Source organism: Aptenodytes patagonicus, chromosome 11 (genome assembly GCF_965638725.1).
Source record: "Aptenodytes patagonicus chromosome 11, bAptPat1.pri.cur, whole genome shotgun sequence".
NCBI classification, from domain to species: Eukaryota; Metazoa; Chordata; class Aves; order Sphenisciformes; family Spheniscidae; genus Aptenodytes; species Aptenodytes patagonicus.
In genome coordinates, this window is record NC_134959.1 from 14,917,618 (window position 1) to 14,940,346 (window position 22,729).

Consider the following 22,729-nt stretch of genomic DNA (forward strand, 5'->3'; position numbering starts at 1 on the left):
GTGGAGATTGTAATGGAAACACCTTTAAATTGTTGTAACCCATGATTTGAGTTGCATGTTATAGGAATTACTATAGCAGAAACCCCTTGTTGCTAGCCAGGCTAGGAGCAAGGGGAGGAGTTCATTGCAATGTTAAACCCTATAACCTGGCCCAAAGGGACCAGGGGTGGAGATTGTAATGGAAATACCTTTAAATTGTTGTAACCCATGATTTGAGTTGCGTGTTATAGAAATTACTATAGCAGGAACCACCCAAACGAGTGGAGGACAAGCCTTACAAGAAGCAGTGCAAGTGCAGCAGTGACCTGACCTGAGCTGGCTTTGGTACCCAGTAACTCCACGCAACACACCACCTCTCCTGTCCTGAGTGACCACCATCACAGATGGAGCCCAAAGTCACGGACTAAATGAACTCAATGGATATTTCATGGACATTTCTGGACATTTTACAGACATTCCACAAGGGTGGTCCATAGTAAGGGAATGATATCTGTGTGTTATATCAAAGGATGGAAAGCGGGGTGGGTGGTTAATGAGGTTGCACTGGAAAATATGGGACTTGAGCATGACGTAGATGGTATAGAATAAGGGGTGGATACTGTCCTGGTTTCGGCAGGGATAGAGTTAATTTCCTTCCTAGTAGCTGGTACAGTGCTGTGTTTTGGATTTAGCGTGAGAACAATGTTGATAACACACCGATGTTTTAGTTGTTGCTAGGTAATGCTTACACTAGCCAAGGACTTTTCAGCTTCCCATGTTCTACCGACTGAGAAGGCTGGAGGTGCACAAGAAGCTGGGAGGGGGCACAGCCAGGACAGCTGACCCCAACTGGCCAAAGGGACATTCCATACCATGGGACGTCATGCTCAGTATATAAAGCTGGGGGAAGAAGGAGGAAGGAGGGGACATTTGGAGTGATGGTGTTTGTCTTCCCAAGTAACCGTTACGCGTGACAGAGCCCTGCTTTCCTGGAGATGGCTGAACACCTGCCTGCCGATGGGAAGCAGTGAATGAATTCCTTGTTTTGCTTTGCTTGCATGCGTGGTTTTTGCTTTACCTATTAAACTGTCTTTATCTCAACCCACGAGTTTTTCTCACTTTTGCCCTTCTGATTCTCTCCCCCATCCCACCGGGGGGGAGTGAGCGAGCGGCTGCGTGGTGCTCAGTTGCCGACTGAGATTAAACCAGGACAGCCCAGAACTGAGAATAGGATCCCACCTCCTGAATCTCAACCCTCTTTTTGTTAACATGGAAAACCCACTGGACACCTTTAGAAGATCAACATCTTAGTTTATGCATTAACAGAAGAGGTCACCTGAAAAAAATACCTGCATATCTGAAAAAAAATACATTTGATCTTCTTTTAATCATTATACGGCAGCTGGAAAGACCAGCACAAATACACAGCACTGATAAACAATGACAGTTATTGGTAAAATCAGAAAGTTTCTCCTAGCAGCAAGATTTTTGCAGACAATGTCCAAGTTAAAGCTGCAAACATTAACATTACAACTATTAAGTTTAATCAGTTTGTGGGAAGCTAAATCAGTTAACCATGATACATTTAATGTCCAAGTTCTTCTAGGGTAAAGCTTCCGTAAACCCAACTTTAGGTGTCCCCCATTCAAAGCAATTTTACAATTAATCTCCAGATACCTTGGGCTGCAATTTAACATATATTCAACTCATCTCCAGCCACTGGTGAGAAAGCCAGATCCAGGTCAGGACATCTACCCATGGATGTACATTCTGGGACATACACATTTACGCTGCCAGGAGAGATTATTCCCTGAAACAATGCAATCAAGTGTTCACACAGTAACCGAGATCTGTGGCCAGTAACAAAGACCAGAGCAAGATACTCTTCCTGCAATATTTTGCTGCTCTCTGCATCTCCAGTCCATAGCTGCTAAAGCCTACCTGGTTTGCATACTCTATCTTAAGGAATAAATGCTTAATCTAAAGAAAATGGATTTTTTCAAAGTTACTCATACTTCTGATCACATATATACTTCACTCAATTTTATTTTCAAGGAACTTTTTTCCCAAAACACACATTAAAAGGAAAATTACTATTAAACTAATTTGTACAAATGTTAATTCACTTGTTATTTACATAGTCAAAGGTACCCACGGCAAAATGCTCTTGAACTGTAAGACACAGGTGCTCTACTGAGCACTGCTCCAGCTATTATTGTATATATAACACACAAGTAGCACAAAGTCCTTAATGTAAAAGTTCCCGAGAGTAACTGCAAGCAACTTACCGATGATCATCTCATCCTGTGTGGGAAGCTCTTTGCTAGCTTTCAGTGACTCAGTCTTCTCTGGTGCCATTCCTGTACACTGACGAGCATCATTTTCACTTCCCCTTGAAGATGCAGACTCAGATTCTCTCCTCTCAGAGTTGGTATCTGTTGGGGATTCTTCTGCTTTTGCTGTTTCTTGATGGATTTTCACTTCTACCCCTAGATCTTTTGTAGGCTCCTTTGCAGAGGTATTCTGTGAGGTTATGGGCTTGCATTTTAATTCTGATTTCTCTCCAGCCTTTTTACCTGGTTTGGGCTTGCTCAGTAATGGCTGTTGCTTCCCTGCTTGAAGTGCAAGTTCATTTTGCTTATTGTTCCCTTTCATTTCTTGATTTGGCTCAGTGCTGATGTTTTTAGGACTCTGTTGAAGTTTTAATTTGTCAGGCAGCTGTTTGACTCCTTCCACTTCTGCTGGTGTGGAGGATGGGGATTTTACTTTGGGACTTTTACCTCTGTGATCATTTAAGTTTCCTTCCTTGGTCATCTCAATCTTCTCTTTCACTTCAGTCATATGTACATTGATGGATATCCTGCAGAGCAAACAGTTGACATTTTATGCAGATGACTAGCCTTACTTTTGTAACTTTGTGCGGGAAGAAAAATCTATAAGCTTCTGCAACCACAGACTTCTACAGTATTAAAGAAACCTAACCATATCAATCCTCTCAGGAAATACAGCACTAAGGGAAGAGCACGAAAAAGCGTGCTGATGCTTTTTCTGTGCCCTCATCTGTGTATATGCCTGCCTTCTCCTGAACACAAAATGTCTCACACTGCAAAGTGTTAATCCCACATTTGAAAGCTTACCCACTTTTTGCAACTATTCCAGTTGGTCTAATAAAATACCACTCATCTGGGCAGAGAGAGGGTAGTGATTGCCTTCACAAATTACAGGCTGATTATCTAAATGACTGACTGCTCATACGGCTCTACAAATCCAAAGGTTTGCATCCACCCCAGTCCTCTTCCAGCTGCCTGACTTGCACACTCGGACATCTGTGTTTGCATCTTCCGATGGGATAGCGTTCTTTCCACAGCTTTCTGTTAAAAATTTAACTTTCATAAACTCTCTCACTCCATCAATACTATTTTCCTTGGCATTCTAGCTACTGGCAAAGTTTAGTAATTTTTTTTCCACTTGTGTTGCCTAAAGAGTATACAGCTTAAAACCAATTCTCTAGGCTCCTAAAATCCATCAAAGACATTCGTGTGATAATTTTTGAGTCAACTGTTACTGCTCCAACTGTCACAAGCACACAGTCTGATTTCAGTGAGGCTGAATTGAATTGAAACTTGTGAAGTTGTAAAGTAGATTTTATACAACAGCAAGTAAAGAAAACTCCTGATATCTAGGACAGAACGTACCTCATTTTCGCAAAAGTTATTGCCTTTTTCAGTGGAGCTACCTTATTACAAAAGATGTTATAAAAGAAAATGTTTCTGCTTTTGCATAAAAGGGTCTGAAGTTTCTCATTTTCAGCACCTTTAATACCCTTGTGTCGTGCCATGAATCTAAGCTGCACTGGAGTGAGCTACCAGAGCAGCTGAACACAGCTCTGAGCAAAAACTTCCACTGCTATCTAGACAAGCCTGAACTCGGCAGGACTCTTGGGCATTTCTCCAAGCAGGGGAACACAATGTTCTTTTGACGCTTCTGCGTGGGCTTACAGGCTTCATTAAAAGTTGCACTCATCTTAGAGGGGCGTTTACCACCTTCATGTGACCACACACAGAAGCATAATAGGTAGCCTGTGCAGGAGGGCTGCAGCTTCCCCCGGGGTTTACTCTAAGTTCTGTCCCTCAGTTATCTGTCGGCCTTCCTCCTCCCCAAACCAAAGTCTTTGGGGCACAGACACCCCCCTGTCCAAACCAGCCAGCTGCTCCAGAAGCTGCTGCCTATCTCCAAGTTCACCGCCTGGCACGTCATGATCAACCAGCACTGACTTCCAAGGGGTAACAGCAACTGTGTTCCTCCACTGCTTCACAAACACCTTGAGCCATCCCCAAAGTACAGTACAGGCGAAGCCTCCGAGGCGGCGCTCCGGCAGGCAGCCGGGACCGACCCGCTCCAGCTGCTGAAGCACAGTGCCTATGGCTCGCCAGCCAGAGCCTAAAACCCACAGGGAAAATACAGGGAGGTTCCTCTTTTCTTAGTGTTATTACAGCAACCAATTTGGAGGTAACAATGTCTATAAACTGTACACAAAGTTGTTCCTGAACATTTGAAAAGAGGCCACAGTAGTGAAAGCTTCTACTTTCTTCTGCCACACCCTTACACTCAGCCTCTTAGGAGAAAAATATCCCAGTGTGCCAGCCTTCGCAATGAGCCCTTTCCCTCGTGAAGCCTATGTGCTGACATCAGGACAACTTTCATTCATTTTGGTAATTTATTCGTCATTCACTTCCCCCCCCCCCCCCCCCCCCCCCGAGTCCTGTAATCCCAGTAGACACCCATTGCACAGGAAGATTTAAGTGTTCCCCCTATAGTCACAAGTACCACTACAAATTCAAAGTTTTCAAATTAAAGTTCGCATACACAAAAGTAGTGTCATGTTCTTGTCTGGGCTTCAGATTTGTACACACAAGCAATGGGGAAATTCCACACACAAAGTAACATACACGTGTGCGTGTGTGTATGTACGTGTGTCTATCACCCATACATATACACAAATATAAACAACTTTATATCCACCAGACAAGACAGAGAAGGCATGGCAGTTAAAATTTGCCACAGAATTTCCATCTATTGAGGTCTGGTTGGTAGGGGTTTTTTCATTGTGGGTTTTTGTTGGTTTTTTGTTGTGTGTTTTTTTTTTTTTTTAATTTAAATAAATGGAATTAAAATCAAATCCTAAATAAATAATTCTAAAGGAAATGGATTATGATAGACATATTACAAAACACCTATAAGAGGAAAAGATTAGGCTAATAAAGATTAATAAATGAACAATCTGATCGTATCTTTAGGTGACCAAGGCATAAAAAAACCCCCGAAAAACACCAAGGACAGCAAACAAAACAAGTTGTTTCGTTTTGTCCTATACTAGTAAATATCTCAAATTCCTTTCACCCCCCTAGTTATAGAAACAGAGAAGTTGGAAAGGAGTGAGTGGTTTATAAACGTCCAACTACTTGAGCTATACTAGGGCAGTCACCTTTCTATATCTAATACACAGAAGCCCCGATGATATGAAAAAATCTCCTGTACGTCTAGCCCTCTGACTCCTTGGCTTCACAGAAATTTACACAGGGCCCTTGCTGCTCTGAGTTTTTCGCCTTAACCATTTGTAAGGTCTCACCACTCCTGTCCGAGCATGGCTGTTTTTCCCCTGGATCATGCCTCAGCAGGAGCTGCCTCCTTTAATGACCTGGCTTTCCTTTTTTTCCTTCTAACACATGAAATGGTTTCAGATCACACAGAAAGCTACCGGCGAGGCCATTACCTGGTATGTGTCACTCCACACCCTGTGTCAGATATAGCCTGGGATGTGGAGGGCACAGCTCCCCGGGATGCCACACTTGACGATGGAGGTTTGTTTTCATTCTCTCTGAGTTTCTGATGAACAAGCTGCCTGTGGCACTCATCTAGGTGTGGGGCCCTGTCCATATCGTGTGCTTTAGCAGGAACATTTTGGTTGCCTACATGATCTTGATTTACGACGGGAAGACCATTGTGTTGATTCAAAGCTTTGACACCAACGTCCTTTTGCTGTTGACAGCTCTTAGAGCTGTGTGTTTTGCCAGCACCTTCTACTGCTTGCTGCTGCACCGTCCTCTCTTTAACTTGGGGTTTGGAGTCAGCTTTGCAGGCTACAGCACTAGAAGCGTTCATCTTCTCACACGCTCCCTTGTTTTCATCCAGCTTTTTCCCACTTTTTGTCTCTGAATAAAATAAGCCATTAATAAACTATCCTTGACAAAAGTGACAGCAAAACAGAGAGGGAGTAAAGTAACCCACCATTCAAAATAACCTATGCAGTTACATACATCTGAAGAGTAGCAAGAAACCCCCTGAAATGTTTAAAATCCTTACACCAGCAGGCTTGAGACAGCCATTATTAATGCTTATGGCTTAATCAGAGGTTTAACTGCTCTGTTGGCTTTCCAGCAGTGTTACAGATTGAACTTGGATTTCCATAAAGCAAACAAAAAACCTGCAAGGCTCAGCTCACTGCTTTTCAAATCTGAAATCACTCTGCGGGCAAATGTAACAGGTAGTTCAGGCACTGCAGACCCATCCAGGACCCTGCTAAACCCAATACACCCTCTACCTGATTAAAGCAGCAGAAATGCACGGAGCAAGACTCCAAGGGACGCTGGGGCTTGAGACAGTGCCTCTTGCATTTTCCACAAAAGGACTAGAAGGTTCTTCAGCCCCTTCTCATGACAACGGTTGTGAATATTAACAGTGGACATTTCTAGGGTAACTGCTTTCAGGGTTCAGCCTAGACAGGTCACCAGCTATTGAGACTAGATCACAAGCCTGTGTTGCTTTTGAGTCAGAGTTGTGACCAACTGTCTGCTTTATTTTTGTCACTTCCTAAATGAAGAAGCTAAAAAGGGGATCATCCATAATTTAAAGGATTCGCTGGCAATTTGTGAAGACAACAGCATGACAGGGCCTGCTCAACATCACGTTCACCCCTGTTGCAACTCCACAGGCAATAATAATGGATGCAACAGGGCAATGCCCTGACAGATGCATCCTAAATAGGAATCTAGCCCTGACATGGCAATGAAACTTGCTGATCAAAAAAAGATATTCCCAATGTCAACATGTCCCTGTTTCAGAGAGGGGAAGGAGGGAGGGCTGGTTCAGATGTGTTAAGGGAAAATAATTTTTTAGGTTTGCTATGTGATATTGCCACTACCTTCGTGGTATCTCCAAACAAGTACTACTCTCCCAATTCAGCTCACTGTAATTTCAAAGCAAAAAAATCTGTGCAGCCAAAGGTGCTGCTTTTATTTTCTTTATCTTCTAGGGTTTTGTGGGGTTTGATCTCGGGGACAGGTGTTCCTGTGGAGGAGGTGAGAACATCTGTTTTCCCAGTACTGGTGGACAAAGTTACTCAGTTACATTTAAGTAATTCAGGTAGTAGGAAATAGCAGGCTATTAATTTCCAGTTTGTCTGCTGCACATTCTAGAGTCAAATCTTGTAGCATGCCTGGAGTGATACATACCTTCCAGAGGCTTCTTGCTTTCAGTTTGGGTTCCTCTGTTACTAAGCACATGCTTAGGTTTTGCGCCACTCTCCTCAGGCTTATCTTTGGCCTAAAAATGACAGGGGAACACAAAAATAACAGTTATGGCCAGGAGTGTTTATTTCCCACTAGGTTCCTCCAACTATGTAGGTATTCAGACTCTAAAATGGACACTAACACCTCTGATCTTCTGATTTTTTAGTTACTGCTGTGTTTACTCCCTTCTTCCAGTCTCTCCCTGCTTTTGCAGACAGGCATACTTCTAAACCAAGATGACACAGAATAATACATTAGCTCACTGCTTTCCAAAATTTTGACTGTCAGAGATTTTGCCTCCTGTCATCTTTACTCATATTGCTTAAAAACCATGACATGTGAAACATGAGAGATTAGAAAAAGAAATTATAATGTATTTCTGTTGCTTTTTGGCTGGTGACTGAAAGATAAGCAATGTCTCTGAAGATATTGTTAACATATTTGTCTCAAGGCATCTAGAGATTCATGATTTGAGCTACGATAGAGGCGATACCATAAAGCTAGAGGCTCTTTTTTGGTAACTCTTGTGTATGTACTTGACACTACGCATGTCACCTTTGGCATAGTTAAAAACAGACTTATTGTCTTTTAGCAGCGGATTTTTATTTTAAGCAAATTTCTTCCTCCAATTAAGAAAGCACAGAGAAGGGATATTTTGTAATAAAAACTAAACACTTTACACAGCAATACATTCGTAATCAAATTAAAACTAGATAACTAATATTTAGTAAAAAGCATTACACAAAAACAGGAAAAGGCATAACATATTTCTTGGTTGGCATATAGTTAAGATCTAGTGATGAACAGCCTCTTAGCCTTATTTGCACAAGCAAGTAAGCAACATTTAAAATATTTCTGCAGGTAACTGATTACAAGACTGCTGCAAATCACCCTCTTCATCTGTTAGTAAAAGCAGTTAAGGATTAAGTTTCTCATGCTCCAACCATATGGATTCCAAAACAGAGGGCCCCCCCCCCCTTCCCAAAAAACACAACACCCAAAGAGTAAAAGTAGTAAAAAATCATTACCATTTTTATTACAGCTCTAAGCAAACCTGCAACAATGACCAGGGGGAACATTATTCTTGCAAAATCCTACGTGCAAAGAAAGCCTTGGATAAGTGACAGTTTAATGCTGGTGGGTTTTTCCATCTGTTTGCTTTTTAAATAAGAAAGTTAGAGATTTGGATCCTATGAAGCTCAATTCATAGTCTTTTATTAATTTGACTCCAACCCTGCAAACTTCTTCCATAAGCATTCCCATGGCATCCCTGGAATGCTGTCATACCATCAACAAACAGCTTCACTCAGAAATGAAAACAGGACCTCCCCACTCCCATCCCCATACTGAGTAACCTTGCCCTAAGCCAGCTCCGTGATAAGCAGCACGCTGTTACAAAACAGCAAAGGTTGGAAAACAGAAACAAGCAGGTAGCAAATTCTTCTTGTGTGCAACCCCCATGCAACTGGGGAGCTCTTTGGACATGTCTATATCGATATCACAAAACAGGCTGCAAAAACTAGACCAAAGTTAGCACATGGCTCAGCGCAAGCCAGTTTGTTTTTAAATTCACCTGTGCTTTGCTCCACATTACCCCAGCTAGGTCACGTATATATGCTACCTCACTAATTCAAGCCTAGTTCAAATATCACTCAACAGCCTGTGATCAAAGTATAGGCATATCTTAAGGTCTTATAACTGACCTTATGCTGCAATTTCAAAAACTGTTCGTGACCAGAAACAAAAGAGGAGAACAACGATGGTCATATTGTGAAACTGGAGTTAGTCATAAAACTCTCCGCTTGCCCAACACACATTGCCTGGTCTACAACCAGGGCAGTGGTTAGAGCCTGGGACAGAGACCTCCGCCCCATCCTAGTCCATCAGGTCACCAACAGCAGGTCATTTCACCTCTCAGTCTCTCTCCATCTATCCATAAAACTTGGACGAAGTTCTGACCTCCCTTCAATTCCCTCATTTGCAAACACATAGCGGCTACTCGACAACTAATCCCGACAGTATGCTAGAAGTCCATGTGAGACATTTCTCCAGTATCCCTCACATCACCTCCCTTTATTTACATCCCTCCTTACTGCTCTTTTCACTTAGAAGCTGACAATCTGGAAATGAAATTAGTTTATCATCTTTATACTCATCTTCACCTGGCCATTGACATACCGTGCACTGTCAGTTCAGTTCAAGGCGTAAATCCTGCTAAGGACTGTATCTGTCTCCAGGCTTTTTGCAGTGACTGCCGGCAGTAACTTGTAAGAATGCAGCTTTAACCAAAACGTATCAAACTTCCATTTCTCCAAAAATCTGTAGAACTGAAATTGGAACTGCAAGCAAGTAGAAGCTTCATCTCTACCCAGAATTAGGACTGATCCCTAATGTATGATTTATTGTTCTCAACACTAATGGAAACTCTTTATAAATTCTTCTGTCTCCTAACAGTCTAGCTCACTTGTCAGCCTCTGGCACTTAAAAAGGGAGACCAGGAGAGCACCGGGAAAGCCTGAAAAGGTATGCTAGCATCTAGCATCGCCCTGTTCTTGTAAAAATTTAAGTGTACCTTCCACCAAAACATTTTATGGTTTTGGTGAAAAATATTTGGATTAAGATACAAATGGACATTTGCATTTGAACTAAGTTCTCCTTACTGTAATCACACCTCTACATACAAGGAGATTCTTGGAATTAACAAACCTATTCCAACTCCTGCAGTTTCCCCCCCCTTCTTCCCCACTGTGGGATACAGGCCATAGTGAAAACTGAGAACTCCCATTAGCTAAAACTAATTCCAGATGCCTGTAACTTTTAAAAACAAGGCTAATCAATTCCAAAACACCGTATCAACTACAAACCGGTCTTGCCTGCTCCTCCCTCACTGTCCTCAATAATTAAGAAATGCTTAGGAATTGATGTCTAGGAACTTGCAAATGCAAGAACTATTTGATTTGAGGAGTGAACAATGTCAATGGAGTTGATAAAGTCACAGTTTCATCGTAAAGATGTAGCTAAAGACAACTTGGATGTCTAAGGACATATAAATCTGCTCAGTAATATGACCATAAGTCAGCACAGGTTTTAGTAACTAGTGTTGTGTTCAGAATTCATGATCAATCAAGAAAATAGAAGCTTCTACCAACGTAAAATGCTTCCAGTATGTTACTTAGACTTTTCACTGGGGCCTCAATTCAGTCACTAATTTGAATGATATTGCTGATCTTCAAGCACTGGTGGAAGCTGAATCTTCCTTTACAGTAGCAATCTACTCCTCATACTTGTTACAGGATTGCCTGGCACGCTTCGGGAACCTCAGACATAAGACTGCAAGGCATATTTTGAGCCTTGGTCTCTGCCTTAAGAGCCTTGCAATTCAAAGGTCACAGCAGTAACCTGTAACAGCAACACTGAAAGAAAAACCTGAATTATACGTTACGTAAGAAATCAGCTGGAGAGCCTAAAGCCCTGCTACGTCATAAAGAAAAATATGAAGAACAGTAAAACAAAACCAACCTCAACAAGGATTTCCAGCAGACTCCCCTTCTTCCAGGGCACAATGCCTTTGAGAATAAAATCCACTACTGTAGAATTTTTTAATATTTCTCCCACAAATGTAACAACTTTATCCAGTGCATCAACCCTTTTCTCTATCTTTGCCAGCCTCTCCTTATGCTTCAAGGCATCTAGCTGGGCAGCTTTCATCAACTTCAACACTTCTGAGCATATGCTCTGGATATCAGTCTGGTGAGTACTGTCCGATACCTTTAGGCCTTTTTTCATTGCATCTGCCTCATCAGGAGCTGCTCGGGATACTGTTAGCTTGTTAATGCCTTTTTCTACATCATCAATGCCTTTGTTAACTCGCTGCAGTTTGCCTGTCAGATCTTCTTGGAAATGCAACAGTTTGTCCATCTTTTCATTCAAGAGATTCAGCTTTTTGTCCATCATACTTAAATTGCTCACTTTTGTAGGCTGTAACTTTGTCAGGGCATTTCCCTCCGCAAGGTCCAAGCTACCCACAGACATTCTGTCTAGACAGCAGGATGTCAGATAGATTAGGTTGGCTTTTCATTCATCATAAATTAGAAAATGAGGGTCTGAAAGTTCATCTTCTTTCGCTATTCCTATACCAGACAACCTCACTTGTTGGAGTCGCTAGAGCATATCATGAGATAGCTACTGCACAAAAGATTTATTTCTGTGTTATCTATTTCTTACCGTGTGCTTTCAATGATGGAGGTAATTTGGCACTAGACTGTATTTTCTTGGGCCTCCTTGACGTCACAAAACCGTTTAAAATTCTTTCTCGAGTGGCTGTTGATAGGCAAGCATCTTAACAATTGCCAATGCCTGAGCAGACCTCTGGAGGGAGGAGGATTGTTTTTATGACCAGTTTTAGTTCTGCTATAATGAAAAGAACTTCCTAGAGAAATTCCCTTCATTAAATAGGAAAAATATAAAAGTAAATTTGGTGGCCTTGTGCTAAGGCTTGGAAGAATTCAGCTTAGTAGCACGGATGCAGAGCACCCAGCATCGACACAGGGTGTGCTCTTTAGGCTGGCTAGCACTTGAATTTAAAAATAGAGTACAATGACAAGGATCTGAAATACGTATCTAGCACCAGCATGTCTTTGTCAACTGAAACTTCTAAAATTAAATCTTTCTCCCAGGCTATGAAAGTGAACAGAAAAAAAAAAAAAATCTTCATGAAGGCACTGCAGAATTAGTCCAACTATTGGCAACAAAATTATTAAATTATAGTTCTTATTTAAAGGATTTGTTACTGACTTGCTTTCAATTCTGAGTCACAGCATCTCTACTACAAAAATTACAGTCACTAGAGAACAGAAAGGTAGTCACTTTATACTTGCACAGCCCCCACTGCCACAGTTCTGAACACTTTAGAAACATTAATGAATGCATCCTTACAGTACAACACAGAACGAGAGTCAGTCCTTCCTTTTTCATAGAGGATGAATTGTGGCATCAAGCGATAAAGCAGTTTGTCCCATGCCAGACATGACACTGTGTCAAACGACTGCGTCTAGTTCTCCCAGGTCCCTTTTCGCTGCTGTATGTATGTAGAGCAGGGGGAGAAAGCAGTGGGGAAATCTTGCTGCCACAGGAGTCCTGATGTGACAGAACAATAGAACCACATCAAAGCCATGGGCTTTGGGATACTGAGCATCCCTTTGTCTCCAATCCCTTCCTCATTTTTTGGAAGGGGCATATGGGAAGAAAGTGTAATTCTTAAAGTGAATTTGCTGTATGAGAGAGGACATTCTAGAAATTAAAATCCTTCCTTTACACACCGCAGAGCAGTAGCGGCATTAAAATTACCCTCTCGAGAAGATATTAAGTCCTTGCCACTTCTGTAAGACGAGGTTTTTTACCTCTACAATAAAAAAATATTTTGTTATGTCTACCAAGGCCATGAAATAATTATAGCCAACCTGGTGGTTCTGTGACATTTAGAGGCCAATAACTGGCTTTACAAAAGATACCAAAAGCTTCAATACTTGGGCTGTTCATCACCTTCAACGGAGAGTTTGAATACAAAGCAATGACTTTAGAAGAAAACTTGGCTTGTGAAAGCTGATGGAGTCGGCATTTCATACCATGTCACTTCTCCTGCTAAAAAAAATATTTTAGTGTCACTGGTATTTTCACAGTGGTCTGGGATAGTATGGCATAAGTTTTATGATACCTCATATAATCTTCTTTCATAAGCATAAAACGCAGTAAAATACATCGCTCTATCTTGAAAGTATAGGACATTGGCAATAAAAGCTTTGCAACTCTACTACTGGATTTAAAGAATCAGTGCTTTTAGTTAAATGCCTTTAAGTAATTAATTCTTTCAAGCCTACAAACATGCTTGATGACAAATAATCAAAACAGCCAATGTTTTTACTAAATCAAGAGTACCAGCTGAATGTTGTCCTCTTAGGGACAAAAAGAAAAAGGTAGAGTCATTTGATTGATATATTTAAAGTTAGACAACTTGCAGTAAATATTTCAATAAGGAAACCTACCCACAGAAAGTCATCCACAGTTGCATACTTAGAACTTAAGTTGCCACCAGCAGTGTGCTATTACAGGCACAGCATGCATGGTCGTGAAACAATGCAAGTACAATAAAAGTGCACAACTGGCCTCTGTGTTTGTTTGTGGGCAAATGGGAGTCTTCTGAAATCTTGAACCTTCTTAATTATTTAACAATTGAGAGCCAAGAGCATTAATGCTGCCCCATTGTTAGCTACTAGAGTTATTATTCATATAACTGATTATTTAATCCTCCTCACATACAATGGACTCTAATGGTAAATGCTGTGTAAAATAAAAAAGGGGACTTCAAAAAAATCAAAAAGGAAATCTCTGAATTTATATTAGTTTACACAAGCAGACTTGCCTGACTGCAACTCAAGGAGCACAAAACATCTCTTCCTCCTCCGGACTCAGCCACATGGACTGTGTATTCCAGCTATATGGAACAGATTTCACCACCTAACACCTACGCACACAGTGCACTATGAGATGTGTAAGATAATGCACTATGGAGAATTCTTGCTACATGCAGCAAATATTCCTTGCTGAGGTACATACAGGGAAGATACAGCCAAAACTGCCTCCTACTCAGATACAGCTGTTCGACTTACAACACTACGTACATCATACTGTGCATCCATAAGCGACTGCAATTACGGCTGGGATGAAGGATAAAGAAGAAGGAAACATTATTTGGCCCATAGTGAGAAGTTCTAAACATCTGTCAGAAAGTTATTAAGGTCAGCTTTTCTTTTAATTTCCTCCTCCTCTCTCTCCCCTTTTGAAGTGCTGGCAAACACGCAAAAAGAAAAAACGGCTCCAACCGATCTGATTGTTTTGTCTTCAGGATGATGATATGCTCAAATACTGGCAAAAAACTTTTTTTTCCTTTTGCTTTGAATTACAATAGAAGGCAATTTTCATTCAGAACATTGATTTAGTGCCCAGAGTTTGCATCTTGCTTGAGCAGCCTGAACAGAGCGTTCAGTTCCATTGACAGTCTCAAGCTTTTCAATACGTACCAAAAAAATAAGAGAAAAATCCTAAATTGCCTGACTCCATATTACAGATCATAGTATACCCATCCTTAGACATCACAAAAAAGTACAGTTATTGTAACAAATGCAATAGCCTATTAAACTCACTTTTTTTTTTGTGAAGAGCTATTGCTTATAATGACATTTTGCACTTACATACTGCAACACATGTTGCTTCATCTTCAATACTCCCCAGATTACGTCTGAAGAACTTGAAGTGTTGTATGAGCAACGAGTACCAGTGAATCTTGCAGGACCTCTGTAGATTGCAGAGGTATGCTCGGTCACCCTGTGCTGTCATTGGCAAAACGAACTGGTGAGCCACAAGACTCCATCATAGTCTGGATGTAACTTGAATAAAGTTTCTGATGATAATTGGTCTCCTGTGGATTTCTGCTTGTTTCTTCCAGGTAACAAAAAATGATCACCATGATCTGGAGTGTGTAGGCAACTGCCTCCATTCCATTAAGAGCTGAACTGAACATCTAGGATACCTTTAAAATACGTCCAAGCTATCAAGTATCTCAGGAGTACCAGAGAAAAGGAACATAAATGCTGGAGAACCAGAACTGCAAGTGACCTTGAACTGATGATGCCAAAGACACTTTTCTATTCTGAAGGGGGAAATGAGAGTTTATTTCTGTTTGGCTTCAACCCCCCACACACTCTCCCAGTTGTGAAAGAGAGATGTCAGAAAACAAGAGAAAAATTCACATTCAACACAAAGAATCTATGATATGGCAGTTCAGTTACGATCCCTCCTTGCCAGCTCTGACCCAAAGGAAGGAAAAAACACAAAGATGGGGTGAAGAGAAAAAAAAGTAAACAAAAAATCTACAGCATGTACTAAAGTGACAGCAGAGGCTTATATCCCAAACAAGAAATGTCACAGAGGTTAAAACCAGCTGCTCAAACAGATCATCTCATTAGATTATTGCATTGCTTCCAACAACATAGTAGAACTGGAGATGGCTGAAAATATGTAGGTAAATGAAAAAATAACCTTTTAAAAGGCCGAAACAAAGCCAAAGTTTTATAGAGAACTTGGGGGCTTTGGGAGAAGTTTGCAATGGTTGCAATGCAACAGAGTTCTAAGGAGATGAAGAACTCAACATGGTAAAACATCAGCAGCTTACAAAAAGAAAAAAAAGAGCAGATAAGCTCAAAACAATCTGGCTACATCTGCTAAACACTAATCAGGCAAAAAAAACCTAATAAATATCCTTTACATATTTAGAAACCAGCTGTCAACTTTTTCAAGTTACACTGAAAATCTACTTAATCTACATCTAGTTGCTGCAGCTCATTAACATACACTTCTGCTTTTCCCCCCAGCAAATGAAAGGGTAACTGAACTTTTTTAGGGTACCTAAACTTTTGAAAAATTAAGCCCTACACCAGTGAGTAATTTCTCATGAACAGTATGTTTCCTAGACACATGAAAGGTAATAAAACATGTCCAGAGTAATGGTGCAGTAAGAGACCAATTCTCATGACAAATGGCAAGCGCTGAAATGGGCATTGGCTCTAATTTAGAGGAGTAAGTTCCAAGGGCAAGATACGCCATACAGTCTGGATAAGTCTATCTAGTCCAATAGTTGGGTTTCCTGCTGAGGTCAGACAAAAGATGTCCATCTGCCATATCTGGTGGTGTACAAGGAACTGGCCCACACCTGCTCTAGAGGGCCAAGAACCTGACATTTAACACATTACTAATGTCGGCTGTTGGTTGAAATCCACCTGCACTGTAAAAGAGTCTATAAAGCACTATCAGTGTCCCCAAGTGACCCTGGCACGATACATTTTGATATTGCCTAGCTAACATGAGTACAACGTTACTGTAGCACTAGATCAACTAAATCTTAACAATCACTATGTAAACTCTTTTTTTTTCCCTTTTTCTATATATTTAATGACAGAAAACTGTTAACACAGTAGGTTATGAAACACTCTCTTGCAAGTCCTGACCTCTTCCCACCTTCTTTTTTATTCTTTTTTAAACAACTGAATCTAAGTATAATGCTCCCAGGCAGCGGCACAGCTAAGGATAGGTTAATGAATCTGAGATCATGTGTAGTATTGTAATGCATCTCTGTCAAGCAGCTGACAGCAGATAGCTGAACAGATCAATTATGACATTTCATTTACATCAAAGTGATGAGATTTCTAGATAACACTGTTTACCATTTGCCCACATGGCTTAACAAGAACCTTTAAGTCCTTCCTCCAGGTTACTTTGCCTCTCAGGAGGCCAAGAGAGCACCTGCTGCCCATCCACATTCACTCACTTGACCCCACAGCTTATTCTCACCACCAAGTCTGTTACCCACAGAAACTACATTAAGAAGCTGTCTCACTACTTTTAATTCTCATTTTTTCAAACTTTTTTTTTTTTTTTTTTAAACCCGAGCCTCTACTGAACTATTTTACTGACTTGGACCAGAAGGGCGGTCATCAGTAATGTTTCCCTGGTGTGGTGGTAATGATTCACCCTCCCACTCCTCCACACCCTCCAACAAAGAGCTCTTCTCTGGAAACTGAACAGAAAAGTCACATTGCTCGTTCTGCTTTCCCTGAATTTCAGTGCAGTCAGTTCCTTGTAAAGCCTGCTGATTTTAATGGTCAGCCACAAAAACTACCCTTGGATTCAAGAAGCCTCTCATTTGCAAGATGCTTTCTCACTACTAGTAGGAGCTCAGCAGAGAACCCTAAGGCACCTTTTACACCTGCCAAAAGCTCTTGTGTCTATGGCAGTTTGCTCAGGTACAAGTAATTGTAAGTCAGTAGGGATCTAATGTAATGTAGAAGAGTAGCCCTGGCTGTGCAGTAATGCCAATAGGAATAAAACCAGTAAAAGCAAATTCTTGTCACTAAAGTCATGTGATAGGCCTCTCGGTATAAATATATACAGAGCAGATCTTTTGCATAAGAAAGGGTTATTTCTAGACAATCAACTTTTCAGAAAAAAACCTTACATAATCCAGAGTTCGCTCCAAAACACACTGAAACCAGCACAATCATTGTTGCCGGCTTGAAATTTGACTGGCTTCAAATCAAATCCCTCAGAAAGTCTCTGCTTTGCCAGCAACACGCTTTTGTTTGAGAAGATGAAAATCACCAGATTGCACTGTGCTCTGTGTTGTCTTCTGTTCCCTTCCTAGTTCAGAAGATCTTTTCAGCTTCAAGTTTGAAAAATTACCACGAAAACGCACACACAGAGCTGTACTAACTTGCTAATTTGTAACCATCGTTTCCAACTTCACCTTCCTCAACACGACAACTGACAATTGCTGTAAGAATATAGCCGATTATTTTCTTGGCTCCTCAACTCATATTTCCAAAGTTAAAAGGCAGTAATACTGTTCCCCCAACTACCCTTCTGCCCTTCATAGTTACTGACTGAAGTATGATCACCTCGAGCACAATTTTACATTGCATAGGTTTAAGTGTTTGAAAGGTAAAACACACAAGCACCTCAAATCATGTCAGATTGCACTGGAATGAAGTGAACAAAGCGTTCATGGACGGCCACACGAGGGGCAGCGTCCAGCCACTCACAAACCATTCGACTGGACTTGAGTGTGCCTTGGCTACTGACACACGCTTTTGGAAACTTTTCCCAAGCACTTGCAAAAGCAGTTAGTGCCACCGTTTCAGGCCTTGTGCAAGCTGGAGTCTCAGTTATTGATTTTTTTTTCTCTCTCACATTTCCATCCGACAGTTGCCATCGTGGTACAACAAACACCAAGTACCGTGCTCAGTGTTCCTTGCTAATAATGGTCTTTACAGGAACCTAACAATGGGGGGATTTTGTATTTTTTTAAGTAAGAACGCTCCTTGACACTGCTATTCCCCACTAATAACCAGAACACCACGTTAAGGAAATTCTAGATCAAGTGGAGTCATCTATCCTATAATGAAGTCTGTTATGTGCTATATTCACCCGCTGATTTAGATCTCTCTGACATTTTGCTTTGACGCCATTCACAAACACAGGAATAACTTCATCAGCTCCACAGGAATAACTTCTTCAGTTCCACAGAAATAACTTCTTCAGTTCAGGCTTAGTCCCAACACAAACTCTGCTTTGAAAAGGATTCAGAGAGAGAGAGTTTGGGTACAAAAGCTGGTGGTTTTGCAAACTCTTCTCAGTAATCAAATACAGAGAAGCTACTTGCACTCCTTTAGGTGAATGTTTAAACATCTGGCAAAAAACACAGAAAATGCTGCATCCATTTCAGATGTGCAAAAGATCTCCAGCTAAATTTATAGTGGCTTTCACCAAGTTGGAAGAAAGACACAGGAAACGAACAAAAGAATGTCAGCTACAGAAAAGCTTGCCTAGAAGAAAATTGTACCGCATGCCAGTGGAATTGCAGAAAGCAGGTAACAACTGGCATCAGGCTTTCCAGAGCAAGGAATGAGAAGACAATTTTTTTAAGTTTCTCTCTCTAAAGCAGATAGTTTAAGAACAGTTGGGTGTGAATTAGAAGCCTTGAGTTAGGCTGGTGGTATCACAGTGGTATGACTAAGCACAGTGATCCATTTTTCCATCTGAAGTTGGTATCTCGGTACAAATATCTAGTAAAAACAGAAATCCACAGCGTATTTGGTGCAGCCATTTTCACTCCCAGAACAGTAAGTACCCCCCAGTGCTTCTATCAGAACTCAGGAAGTTTTGCTTCTGAACCACCTTGCTACCTTAAATCAACAGCCAACAGACTCCAGAGTATTAATTTTAAGCAACCACATACAAGGTTCTCTGCACTCATAAGCAGCTCCTGAATTAAAACTACTAAACCATCAATTTTGCAATTCTGCTACTAGATCAGTGACAAATTCATCTCCAGATGCATTGCAGAGATAGTTGTAGTGTAAACCCAGATACACTGATAAGCGGCATTAGGCTAAAAAAACAGCACCAAGTGCTGGCAGCGTAAAGCAAAATCACTCAGAGGAAAGCAAGCAAGTAACACTGTTGATAAAAGATCCAGGATGTAAGTGGTTTGGATTTCATATTAGTTGATATCAGGAGTAGCTGTCGCTAAAGGGCAGTGCCAGCCACACATCTAGCAACAGTACATCAAGATCTTCTCAGTGTGAGAAATCAGGAGAGTAGTTAAAATGCTGGGCAGGATGCTGGAAAAGACGGCAGTAATACTCTGCAGAGAGGTGAGCACCGGGACAGCAAGTTACACCTGGCAAGAGTCTCTACATACAGTCAATGAAAATGGTGGAATACAGAGCTCCCTGACTCTTGTTCGGCCACAAAAGAAGGGACAGGAAAATTTTGCAAAAGTTTCTCTAAACTGAATCTAGTGAAGAGTGGATCTTACGAAATTCTGCATTGACCATAATCCAGTGGAAAGTGCACTGAAACAAACTCAATGCCCCACAGCAACGACTGACAGCTTTCTACCTGGTTTACCAAGACAAACGATCACTGACAGCCATGGTAAGAACTGTCGTGCGGAGCAGGATGACCCAGTCAGCCATTTCATAACTTGCACCAATGTTTTCTGGCCCTAAGACTGAAAATTCTGTATAAAGCAAACGCAGAAACAAGAAGGTCAGTCATTCATCAAATTTGTAGCAAACTATTTTCTTTTTATAGCAAGAGGATGTCAAGGAAGATGCAATTAAAGCTGTACCAATTCCTAAAGAGGCGCTGAGAATTAACCAGGGCCCTGAAGCTGAAGCTCCCCACACTGGGTTTCTGGGGGACATCAGCTGAACCTGTGAACAGGAACCCACCAAGAAAATATCCAGAACAGAGCTATTTGTAGAAAAAGGGCATTTCTTTTTAATTCTACCCAGCCTCCTACAATACCAGTGAGCATGCAATGACAGTGCTGGAAGGGATCGGGTCTCTGAACAGAAGCATTCAGGACAGTACATACCTGAAGTCGGAGGCATGCGTAAATAAGTTGGATGAGCCAGAAAGCACATGTACTGCTTAAGTCTGAACACCAAAACGAGGACATGAATGACAGAATGAAAGGTGAACCACAAATATAGAAGACAACAGCAGGAGGACCCGCTAGCTCCTGCTATCTCAATTCAGCCATGGGAGAAGGTGAAAACAAACCTGTTTTGTAATGTCAGGGACTATATATAGTTTACTACTCTAGTTTCTGGGATATGAACTGTCTGAAAGGATACTCAATAGAATATATTTAGACTGCAAGCCACTATACACCGGTGCAAAATTCAAATTGGAGCATATGGCATCTTTCTCTTGAGTTCCCACAAAGCCTGGGAAGACAGTGTTAACAATTGAGATGTTCAGAAATTTTCCAACCATGTATTTTGCTAAAAATCTCAATCCTTCAAAATGGCTTACTACTTCCATAGATTTTTCTTCAGTCTGTCCACCTTTCTGCTAGCTCTCTGTAGCAGTCTGTACACAGCCTGCCAAGTCTCTGGACCCAAGGATGGTAGTGTCAAGGCCTCTGCAGCATGCAGACTGCCCCAGAGCCTGGGATCCCAGCTCTGATCTGTTGAGTAGAGGAGTGACTCCCCAGGTAAACAGGAGCCTGAACCGCAGGTGTCAAGGCCTGGTCTCCATCAGGCCTATCCCAGCAGCTCTGTAATCCAAGCATCAAATAACCACACAAAAATGGGAGACAACTGTTCAAAGAGACATTAAAACAAAGGTAATTGTTGTGCAGTGCAAGACATTAAAAAACAAATACAGAAAGGTCAAGATGTGAACCAAGAGGAGTTTCAAATTACCCTACACAGTACTCCCAGAAGAAATAAGTCCGAATAGCAAGATCAGTAAGATGTTATCCAAAAATGTGAGAGTGGAATGCACACCCCCTACCACAAACAAGAATTAGGGGAGGAGCACCAAGATTAGCTTCTGCGAAGGATTAGGTGACTTCAGATACCTCATTCAGTGGCCATGTCCTAAAATAAAAGTCAGCTCCAGCAAGTCAGCAGAAGAAAGAGAACGGCACCACCAAGGTTAAAAGGATTGATGCAGCTGAACATCAAAGCTGTTCAGCTCATGGAAAGGAAAAGCTTCAAGGAAGTATAGGCAACTTGGTCTTCAGGCACATGTTAGAACACTCCCATCACTGCCTCTCCTAACGAAGAGTCCGATTAATTTTGGAAAGACAAAACGCCTCATCTTATTGCTTGAGCATGAACTACATCCTCCACTGTATGCTCCACATCTGAGCAATAACACAAATTTCCAAGCAATCTGTAAACACACTCAGGCCACTGCTTACAGAGCTGCCTAGTGTTATGAGTCCTTCCATAGCACCAGGACCAGCTGAGCCAGCCACTTACTTGAGCACAAGCAGGCAGATCATCAGGTACGATGCCAGAAAGAGACTGCAGTCAACAAACATTCAAACAGGTTCCACACTGCAACCACTGAAATCAGAAGCGCACATACACTCATCAGCTCCTGCTGGAACAGGCTCAAACCCAACTTACAGGCTGCCATTCTACATGGGAGAAGAGAGCTCTCACTAGGATTAATATTAAGCTTACAGATTAGAGCAGTTCTCACCAACTTTAGTAAGAACTGCACGCATAGTCCAAGACACTATTTATCCTTATAAGCTTCTCTGCTGGTCGTATCCTCCAAAAATGAATTTGAGTGCTAGCTTTGCGAATAAAACAAAGAATCATTTTCCAAGTGATAAACATAGTGAATTTGGTAAGCTGGCTGGAGTGATGTAATCCAATGCAAGACACCCAAAACAAAGTTAGTTTTGACTCTTAGCTCACTGAGGACTAAGAAAACCAATAAATCAAACTGAATCTAAGACAGCTTTTACCTGTGGACCTTAACGTGTTTTCAGAAGAGAAGTACCATTATCACTAGTTTTACAGAAAGGGAAATTGAAGCAATGAATATAAAAGAATTACTCAGTCACCCAACAGATCGATTACAGAGAAACAAGATATTCTGAATCTCATTACAGCCTTCATATTATTGCAAAATACTAACTCTGCTCTGCACAGAGCCAAGCCACAGAATGTCATGTAGACAGAGAACTGCAGTACTGACTTTTTCCCCAAGACATGACTAGTACAAAAAACCCTGATCATTTGCTTTGATGGTTCTAAAGC

At 41.3% G+C, this 22,729-nt stretch overlaps 1 protein-coding gene across 3 annotated transcripts in view; it reads right to left on the reverse strand.

The window, feature by feature from the left end:
* The window catches only part of MYLK3 (myosin light chain kinase 3), a 43,468-nt gene that overhangs the window by 15,163 nt on the left and 5,576 nt on the right, over positions 1-22,729 (reverse strand). For 2 of the 3 annotated variants that reach the window (XM_076349234.1, XM_076349233.1), the window contains 3 exons: positions 7,491-7,581; positions 5,753-6,191; positions 2,268-2,839 (listed from right to left, as the gene is read on the reverse strand). In XM_076349234.1, the coding sequence (XP_076205349.1) occupies positions 2,268-2,839; positions 5,753-6,191; positions 7,491-7,581 (1,102 nt within the window). Of the gene's footprint in view, positions 1-2,267; positions 2,840-5,752; positions 6,192-7,490; positions 7,582-11,066; positions 11,580-22,729 lie in introns of those variants that run through there. The other variant, XM_076349232.1, reaches the window with a different exon arrangement.